General features: G+C 47.5%; 1 protein-coding gene across 3 annotated transcripts in view; it reads right to left on the reverse strand.

The window, feature by feature from the left end:
- The window catches only part of Ntrk2 (neurotrophic receptor tyrosine kinase 2), a 334,118-nt gene extending 326,594 nt beyond the window's left edge, over positions 1-7,524 (reverse strand). Inside the window, exons 1-2 of one of the 3 annotated variants that reach the window (XM_021180131.3) lie at positions 7,246-7,524; positions 5,158-5,709 (exon numbers count right to left, since the gene is read on the reverse strand). In XM_021180131.3, coding sequence (XP_021035790.1) covers positions 5,158-5,369 — 212 coding nt within the window. In that variant the 5' untranslated portion in view covers positions 5,370-5,709; positions 7,246-7,524. Of the gene's footprint in view, positions 1-5,157; positions 5,710-6,077; positions 6,364-6,916; positions 7,149-7,245 lie in introns of those variants that run through there. The other 2 variants (XM_029468409.2, XM_021180130.3) reach the window with 2 other exon arrangements.
- Positions 7,525-10,771: the final 3,247 nt, after the last annotated feature.

The following is a 10,771-nucleotide window of genomic DNA, read 5'->3' on the forward strand; positions in this document are numbered from 1 at the left end:
ACACTCTAAAAGACACAGTTTGGGGGGAGTTCAGAGCAAAACAATGTGGCTGTGCCACCGCCACCCTCTAACCCGGAAGGTTTTCAGAGATGTACTGCTGACTCCAAGAACCATGTACCCTCTTCTCCCCACACTGTGGGTGCAAGGACCTTAGCCTCCATCCCAAGCCCCAGCTTCTGCGAGCTTCAAAGCTAGGAGAAGCTTGTGTGAGCACCAGAACCAAAGCTCTTCACTTCCACGGAGCCCAGAGTCCCACGGACCAGGTAAGCAGTTGGTGATGTCTCAGGCGGACTCCCAAAAGACACAGCTCCCTGTCTCCACTGTGGACTGGGTTTGAAACACATGAAGAAAGAACTGGGCGGAGAGCTGCGATAACTTCAGAAATATTCATGTGCTCGACTCAGGATCAATATTTATGATTTCCTAACCTCTTGGACATTCCATAGAGGAAAGTAAGTGAAGAGGAAATCCTGATGGAGTGGGGGTCTCTGCCTTTTTAATGGAGATCGACCAGCAGTCAAATGCAGGGCTAAAATTATCAGGCCACTTCAGAGTCCAGATCTCCGCCAGTTGGGATAGCAGGGTGAGATTGGTACTTTAAAATAGCTTGACAAAGTAGATCATGAATAATGACCAGGCAGGCAGCTATTAGTAATCTATGAGTCTAGGCTCTTTGGTGTTCTCTCTCTCTCTCTCTCTCTCTCTCTCTCTCTCTCTCTCTCTCTCTCTCTCTCTCTCTCTCATTCACACATATATATATATATATCCTCTTTTGCACACACTCTTTCTCTTCCATATATATATATATATATATATATATATATATATATATATACACACCAAACAAAAATATCTGTCATCTATAAATAATCTCTCTTCTGAATTCCCTTACTGAATTGTAGGAATCTAGCAAGAGGCACTACATACTAATGTTGCTCAGCAGGATGTCAGATACAATGCCGTGTTCTGCCTCATGACTTTGGACCTACAAGAAGCACTCTAGAGACACAGAAGAGCCAACTTATGATGCCAGTGTATGGTATCCAATAATGGCTTGATAATGTTTCTCCCCCTGATAGATGAGGTCAAACCTGGGGAACTAACTCACCACTTAATGCAGAAAGAATTAACACGACAAGAAATTTATTTTCCCTTCCCCAGCTAGACAAAAACTCAAGGTTTTAAACTTCCATGGCCTAAATATTGTCAGAGATCATATGGACGGTCCCTAAGGGGAAAGAGATCTCGACCTTCAGCTGCTCAGCCCACCCTTCATCTTAGCAAATATCTTTACCGGGGAATATTGAAAGAGATACAACAAAAGGTTTATGGGAAAGAAGCAGCAAATGACCTTAAGCAGACCCACGCTCAGCACGAGGGAGCCATGACCGCAGGGCTTCAGCCTCCCACTGCTTACTTGTAACAACACATAACCCGGCTCTTCTCTTAACTCCAAGCACTCTGAATTCCCATAAGGAAGTATCACTTTTCAGAGAAGAAGAAAATCAAACACATTTTCCTGTGCATTCAGTGATGGGTGGTGGGAGAGAGTAGGGTCAGAAGGGTCACCGGGCTTTTGCATTGTCTTACCCAGTGCAAACAAAACGAGATTGAAGGTACGAAATCAAAAAAAGGACTCCAAACAGCGGTGCTGAGCGGCGGTCTGGTCACACCTCCACTGTGTGGACAGAGAGGTTTCACCTGCAGTTTGCAAATTGTATTAGATAATGAATAACACTGCATTTATTAATAAACCTGGTGTGACTGGTGCAGCCACACGCTCAAGATAAAACACATGGCTCTTAAGTGCAGGAAAAGACTGCAACCCAAAGTTCTAGAACCACACCAGGGAGCCTCGGAGCGAAGACCATACGGATGCCCTTAGCTGGGTCTTTGCAAAAACCAGGATGTTTTAAACACAATTAATTGCAATAGCAAGGCTTATGAAGGTGCTGGGGCCAAAATCAATGTATTAATGGCAAAGCATTACTGTGTTTAACCAGCCAATAATAAAATGCACAGAGACGCTCTGGCAGCAGAAGCTGTGGGTTCTATTTGTGTTGTGCTAAGAGAAATAAATATTAGACTTGGTTCCAAGCATTGCCCCCAATTCAGAGAATACCACCCAAGACGCTTAGAAAGAGATCCCTACTTGCCTTCATAAACACAGGCAATATTAGAGTGTGTGGATTCCGTGATGTGGGTTACTGAAGGCTACAGAAACGAACACTGGAAAAGCTTACCATGGGGAATTTGTTTTAACCATAGGTTAAGATGGTAAACCCATCATAACTACATATTTGACCTACCACTTGGGTGAGACTGTACATCTTGGCATTTGACAGAATGGGGGTTTAAATGACCATAATCCCAACAGTACTGCACCTTTCGTGTGACATTGGTTTTCGTGTGACATTGGTTTTCGTGTGACATTGGTTTTAAAGATTAGTCTGGCACTACTGTGGCCTTAACTGTTGACAAACATCAATAGGTGCCGCTCTGAAAGGTGATGGACACCGAAGCAAGCACTTCTAACCATCACACAGAGAAATACAGATCAGCTTGGATCATAGAGAGTGTACAACAGACACTGTGACACACATTTCCAATTAATAAAGTAAGTCCACAGTAACTCTGACATGTCAAGTTGATTTCAACTTTGTATAAACACAGTATTCTACCCGTTAGCTAATCTATGCATATAGTCTCAAAATATTCTAGCTAAAACATACATTTTCTTTCAGTGTGAAGCTGTTGCTTTAGTAAGTTCTGAGAATGGATTACAGACGTGGCTCCCGTGGGCCAAGGCCATAGACATATAACTTCATAGATACACAAATAAACTAAACTGCTAGTCCAGAATACATTGAGAATAGCACTGGACCAAATAACAGAGTATGTGAAATGTGTCATTTGGCTCCAACTGTAGCTCATTGAACATAAACCCACCAAGTTGTTCAAACAAATATTATCACGTAGGGAAAGGGGCACAGATGGTATCCTATACAGCTGAGGGTGAAACTATCTCAACTATTGATATTATTTTGAGTTCAAAATAATTGGTACTTTCCAAAGAAGCACTGCAATACAGTTTACAGATACTGCTCAGATAGGCTCAAGTGGCACCAGGAGGCTAAGTAGACAGAAATGCCTTCTTGTAGACCTTGCCTCTCCCTAGCCTGATGAATATTACCAACCTACTCCTGCATCCTGGACACTCAGGCACATGGAGTTCTAAGTTCTCTCAATACCAATGGATTTCCAAATAAAGCCAGAGTAGGAACTGAAACATCACAATACACTTGTGTGTGTGTGTGTGTGTGTGTGTGTGTGTGTGTGTGTATGCGTGTGCATGTGAAGTAACAACAACTGCAAGAAAGCCATAGCATGCTCTGCCCCAACTGTCAGTTTCTGGCATGCATCAGGCAGAAGGCTCTGGAACCTCGGCAATACTGCTTTTGGGTTTAGAGATGCTTTCTTCTTTTCAGCTGATCTTAAAATGTTAAAGTAGAGCAATCGAAGTGAGAACCAAGCACTGCGTCTCATTTCTCTCTTCATTCGGTGTCTATTGTTGGATTTTTAAAAAAGCTGTGTCAATGCACTTTCCAGGTCTCCAGCCACCAAAAGGCTCTGAGTTCCTTCCACAAGGCCCCTCCATCTGACTGACATTACCTTCCGGAAAGGCATGGGTTCTGAGAAAGGCCACAGACTCTTTGGATAAGCCCAGCCCAGGACAGGCACATACCTACCCTAACCTCCCACTGTGCTGCTGCGCTACTTGTCAAAGACTGGGAACCTGGCACCCTGGACTCTGATGTTCACGGCCGGATTGGCTCAGCTATGCCAGGCCTGCACGCTCCACCTTGCTCTGCCATTCTTTCCTCCCACCAGAGGCCTGTAGTGTAACCATCAGTAGCAGAACAGCAAGATTAGAAGGGGCTCCTACTTACATTTAAAAACCAAAACAGGTTATCTTGACGCCTTTGGCACTGGCAGCTGCATTGGCAAAAAACTCCCTTGTACATTGGGGGAGGGGGTGCATGCGCACTCGCCAACCGGAAGGCCACAGCCCAAGCCCTACTTACAAGGCTGCCTTTCTCAGTCTCAATCACCCAGGAAACTTAGCTTTATAATCCTCTACACAGATGAACAAAACCTTCTGTTCGTGAGACATAAAATGGCAAGATTGCAGAGAAGAGACAATAGCACTGTGCCCAACACAGGTGACCTAGAGAAAGGACGGTTGAGTTCCTGCTTGGCAGGGTATTCGTCACAAGACATCCAACAGAGAGAAAAGAAACACATTTCTGTTTCTCCACTAAGCTGGGACAAGCTGTAACCTTTCTAGGGACAAGGCTGAAGCTACCATCCGTCAGTGTGCACACAGCTTGCCGTTTAGCCTAGTCCTGGGGAATTTTTCAATGGGCAATTAAGATTTATAATCCAAATGGTCTCAAAATCGTATCTCTGAGAAATCAGGTCCAAATTAAATCAGCCCAGGCTTTTAGCCCTTCCTGTGATCGCATTTTCTCTCTTGAGCGAGTGCTTTTCGACACTCAGAACTTCTCCTCTTACAGGGCATCCTCAAAGCATCTCTGGCTGCAATCTCTGAAGCAAAATCCAATAGATGAGATGGAAAAGGGGGAACAGGACCAGTCAACTCCAAACCTCAGGAAAAGATGTTAAGGGAGAGACCCTCACTTACTCCAACCAATTCTTGAAAATGAATCATTTTAACCTCCTTTCTGGTTAATATTACTGGAACTTCTCTCAACACACACACACACACACACACACACACACACACACACACACACACATACAGTATTTTACCAAACAAAATTATTCCAATATAATTATCATATACTGAAAGCCTAAAACACACCCATCAGAACTTTGAAATGAAAATGCACACAGAATTCCTTCCCAGGAACATAATATATACGAATTTATGATTATATTCCTGTCTATATGGAATTTTAGAGTCCCACTCTTCACCAACTGACATCCGTAAGCCAGTGAAACAGACAGAGAAGTGACAGGTACCCCATCTCTCTGGTCTCTGACTTCTTGCCATGTGTGGGACAGGATCTGTCCCAAACATACACCTGCCTGATTCCTGAGGTGGGGACAGGAGAAAAAGTAAAAGGAACTCACATTTCCGTGATGTTCTCCGGGTCAACGCTGTTAGGTTCCAACCTCGGGAATGCCACGATGCCTGGAGAAGGCTCAGTACACCAAATCCTAGCGGAACTGCATTTGCAGGACGTCGGGCAGGCGAGAGAGGCCCTCCAGAAGCCCAAGACCAGCAGGCATAAGCCCCAGAGCCGCGCCATGGCGGGTCCATGCCACCTCGGCCAGGGCGACATCCCGAGCTGCCAGTGCCAGTCAGTCGGAGTGCGTGTCCCTACGCTGAGCCAGGCGTCCCCCGCCGGAGGGGGGAGGCCTTCCCTGCGCCCTCTTGCTGCTTGGTGCTGGTGGCCTCCCGCGGAGTGGAGCGTACAGGAGGCTGAGCCTGTGCTGGGGCTGAGCAGGTTGGCGCTGACCAAATGGTTCACAGTGGCTGGGACATTGCGGGCCGCTGCTCCAAGCCACAAGGCGGCTGCATGGTCCTATACGCCAGGCACCACTCCGTGGATCTCCCTGGACTCTTTGGGTCGCAGAACCGCTAAACCGGCTCGGATATCGATATCGGTGCGCACCTCAGGGCTGAAGACAAACAGACATGGATGAGACTAATAGACCCTACACACCACCAACTGGGACACAGTCCCTCCGCGCTCTCCTCACCCTGAACCCCAGCCTGGAGAATGAATGTCTGAGTGCCCAGCTCCCGCCCCGCCATCAACTTGCCCCTTAGTGGACCCCCCGTGTGCCCGCCCCCCCTTCAAGCCTGAGGCCGAGGCATGAGAAGTCGGGAACGGGTCTTTGAGAGCAGATTCCATGGCATAGGCCAAGCCAAGGACCCTCCAAAGAGGCTGCGGCGGCGCTGGGGCCCCAATGATGCTGCAGAATCCTCCCCGGCCGCTGGGCGCGGGGGGAGAGGGGAGGTGGGCAGGTGGCGCGGCACATCCCACCTGGGGAGCAACTGCGGTAGCAGGACAGTGCCGGCCCAGGCCACCGAGGACTGTCCGCGCGGCTCCCCCGGCCTTCCGTAGCAAGCGCAGGGAGCAGAGCGCTGCAGAAGCAGCAACAGCAGCTGAAGCAGCGACTGGGCTCTAACCGGCGGCCGCCGCCGCCGCCGCCTCTGCTACTGCTGGAGAAGTGACGTGAGGGCTGACGCAGAGCAGGGGCAGAAACTCCAGAAAATTAGTATGAAATCCAAAAACACACACGCTCACACACACGCGCGCGCGCGCACACGCACACACGCATAGCATAGCACCCTCCAGACAAAAGCAAGGCGGAGGGGAGGGAATCTGGGGGCGAGCGGGGAGGAGGAGGCTTGGTGCCAGCGGCCAGGCGCAGACAGCAGCATGTGGGAGTTCACACTCGCGCGCACGCACACACCTTGGCGGGGTAGCAGTGCGGGTGTGCATGTGTGCGCGTGTGCGTGTGTGTGCCCCCTTTAGACCCCGGTACATCTGAAATGCAGCGATGCTTCCTTGGTCCCTAATTCTTACATCTCTTCCACATCGCAGTACAGGCTAGCTTTTTGAAATGGAAGCCCTGTTTGGTTAGGCTCTGAAAAAAAAAAAAATGCTATGATTCGTATTGTATGAATCCTCCCCTTTCCTTTCCTTTCCTTTCCTTTCCCTTTCCCTCTCCCTCCCCGCTGCGTTTTTCTTTCTCACCAAGCTCATAGGGGAAAGCAAGCTATTTCCAAAATATAGGGAAGACAAGTTACACCCCGTACAAAATTAATATATAGCGCTGTACGTTAGTAACCAACGACCATTGCCCGGTTCCGGACTACCTATTTAGGGGTGGATGGTTCCAAAGCTCTCCTGATGGGGTTTCTGCCAAGAGAGAGGAGCCTGCAGACACAAGTGTAGCTCTGATGGATCTTTCTCCTGTCGTTTGCGCCACAGAGAGAGCCCTGCGTGGGAAGGGAGCGCGCCGGCCGCGCAGTGGGTTCCCTAAATGCTTTGCACCGACCCTGGCCTGTGGAATGGATGGCTCCGCATCATCTTCTCATATTCCTTAACCTGGCAGGATGCAGCCATTTGAGGATCACAGCTTCACTCCCCGCGACACCCACCCGCACGCGGAGCACCCAAGCCCCTGTCCCCTGCCCTGCCGTACCTTGCGCGTGTTCGTGTGCGCGCGTGCATGTGCGCCAACGTGTACCCTGCACCCGCGCTGCCCGAGGCAGGATGTGCTTCCAGCTACCGAGAGGCCGGGCTCCAGCAGCGCCCTAGAGTCTCAGTGGGGACACGTGAGATGATTCCGGAGGGTCGAGTGACAAACCTTAACTGCTGTGCGGGTGCAGTTAAATGGTCGCTGTGGGCCATTCGCGAGCCTGATCTGAGCCTCCTCTCACCATTTGTGGCTGCGACCGCCCGCACATCCGCAGTCATTTAAAAGGGAATCTGGTAGATGCGCCGCAGTGCCTGACACTTTCGAGGGCTCTGGTGCCCCCGCGTGGGGAGAAGAAACCCAGCACGCTCCCGTACATCGGGCCATTGCTACCACCTCATTGGGAACTGCGCTACCGGCGCACTGCAGCTCCAGATATGCAACCGCCGTGCTGTGTGCACTTTGCTGCCCAGGCAGTGCGCCTCTCGCCAGATCCCTACAATCTCCTGCCTATGAAGTCCTCCACGCACCACAAGACAATGCGCTGGAGTCCAATTTAAGACATAAGAATAGTCACCCAACTGCCCGCAAAAGGCCAGAAATGAGAAGGATGGTGTCAGGGGAAATGTTTGGGTCTTCGCACAGCCTTAAACATCACTAAGAAATAAAATCAATCTAGCAAGATTTTCACATAGATGTCATGCACCAGGGATAGAAATATAATCCTCACACATTCAAACACCCGGCCGAGGCCTGGAGCAAAAACCAGCAGGTCACCTCACCCCCTTCCCTGAGCCCTGATACACCTTGGGGGCTTGGACCATCGAAGCTTCAGATAACTTCTCAGTTCTGCCTGCCACCTTTGCTGCTGTGGCAAGGCACAGAACCCAAAAGCTAAAACATCTTTGTCCAGGAGACACAGTTGTGCTGCCAATGTTCTTTTAGGGAGACTTTTCCAGACACATACACATGCGTGTGCGCGTGCACACACACACACACACACCTTATTGTGTATGTGTGTGGGCTACCAAATCAAGGGTATCAGAGGATAAGTTGTGAAAGCTGATTTTCCCCTTCCATCACGCGTCCTGGGATCAAGGTGAGATCAGACCAAGTGTCTACTCACTGAGCCATCTCGCCTTCCATTTGCCAGTGTCTTTTGTGGAAAAACCCCTAGGAACACGGAAGAGGAAGGGAGGAGTAATAACTGCCCCACTCCCGCCCCTGCGCAGGCATGTGCGCCCCAGTCTCATGCCTACTCTCACTCCATTTTTTTCTCAGAAAATGCCCATTTCTATGATGGTGGCTACAGTATTGACGTGGCATCCAAGACTGGCAGAGTTTGTGTGGTTTATAGACAGGAAGAGTCTAATGAATGCTGGAATATTTGCAGGATTTGTGGAACGGGTATGTGCTACTGTTACGTGCCACTTCAGTTAGGATGGGCTGCCCACTTCCTGCTCCCCATTCCTTGGGCCACTGTCTTGGTCCACACTATTTTGTCCTTTCAACAGATTGTTTATGGAAGCATTGAAGAGGCAGGAATGATTATCAACTGTGTTTATTAAACTCGGTCCAGATCACAGTAGGCATGTTTAAATATGTGCTCAATGAAAAATACAATAATTTGAATTTGAAGTATGCCTCACCTAATCTCTACCACAGTCAGCCCTCTGTGTGAGCTTTCCTGGACACAGTTCCTCTTGTCCTGCAGTCCTGTACTCCAAGTTCCTCTAGTAACCAGGTAAGTCCTTCACTGGGCTTTGAGGAGGGGGAGGCTTTCTCTCATTCACAGTGGTAATACCATGGACAATAACAGGACACACGGATAACTGATAATGCTCTCTTAGCTTATAAACTTGAAGATCCATATCAACTTTGAGACCAGAAAGCTGTTATACAAAGACCATTCCAGGGACACCCACACACACACACCTTGGCTTTTGACAACTTTGAGAACGTGATAAGCATTTTGTGAGGATCATGTGAAGTAGCAATTGTGTCCACCCCCCCCCCAGATTCCTTCAATACAGAGATAGATTGCTGTAGATCCTGCCTGCACTGAACCATGGCATAGTAACACAGCATCTCTCAAGACCTCATGACATGACCATGAACCAGAGCAGGAAATGCCAGGTGCATCACAGCTCAGTGCACACACTCGCAAATGGTATGACTTTCTAAAAGCCACACACACACACACCTTACATTACATTTAAATTACACCTTAAATTACATTTAAAATTAAAATACATTTTACTTTCTGTCATTTTGTTTTATAATGTTTATAATGTAATAAGTTGATTCTGACATCAAATACTGGGTTGTAAAACATCACAAAACTTCACTAACTTTTGCTTCAGACTGAGGATCTGTCTCTCAACCAAACAACTAACAATACATAAGAAAGGACTGGGTTGTTTAAGCAAATGGGCATCAGACAACAAAGACTGTGGCAGAGTCAAGGGAAATCAAAGTGAGCAGAACACTCCCAACAGGAGAGCTTATGAAAGCTAGGAAGTCTCCATCTTGATTAGCATAATCAGAGGTGAAACACCTGTAGCCAGGGGTAAAAGCCCTGGGCAGATGCAAAGGAACTATATTAATCCCTGCAGAGACACAAAGGAATTATGGCAACCCTGCGCAGACACAAGGCATCTATGCCAATGAAAAGAATCAAAAGTAAAAAGTGAAATCACAGCACATCAGAATTTGTAGGGAGCCACTGAGCCAGCCGTTAGGAAGAACACTATAACACTACACCCCAATGCTGGAAAAGAACAAATATCCCTAGTCAGTGACATTGACTTTGAGCGTTGGAACCTGTAAAAGAACAAATTATCACAAAGAAATCCAAAGAGATGGAATAATGCAAACCAGAATGAAAAAAAATAGCAAAACACGTAAAAAGCAGCTCTTTAAGATGAATAACATTGATAGACATCTGGTTGGGCCAATCAGGAAAGAAAGAAAGAAAGAAAGAAAGAAAGAAAGAAAGAAAGAAAGAAAGAAAGAAAGAAAGAAAGAAAGAAAGGAAGGAAGGAAGGAAGGAAGAGAGAGAGAGAGAGAGAGAGAGAGAGAGAGAGAAAGAAAGAAAGAAAGAAAGAAAGAAAGAAAGAAAGAAAGAAAGAAAGAAAGAAAGAAAGAAAGAAAGAAAGAAAGAAAGAAAGAAAGAAAGAAAGAAAGAAGGTACTGGGGGGAGAGCAGGAGAGATGGTGCAGAGGCTCTGGTTTACTTCCCAACATCCACAGAGTCACATACTATGGTCAGCAATCCACTGCCAGGGCTTCTGATGCCCTCTTCTGGCCGCCTGAGGCGTTACATGTGCATGGTGCATATACACTCACGCAGGGAAACACACACATATAAAGTGAAAATAAATCAATATGTTTTAAAAGGGAGAGAAATGAAATAATGAATTCAACAAGAACCCCCAGATGATTTATAAATATTAACAAAATCACACAAGTATATTGTGAACAACAACAACTACACACACACACACACACACACACAAAATTGATGACACAAA

The sequence above is a fragment of the Mus caroli genome, unplaced genomic scaffold, assembly GCF_978045245.1.
Source record: "Mus caroli unplaced genomic scaffold, Mus_caroli_1 scaffold_15, whole genome shotgun sequence".
Taxonomy (NCBI): domain Eukaryota; kingdom Metazoa; phylum Chordata; class Mammalia; order Rodentia; family Muridae; genus Mus; species Mus caroli.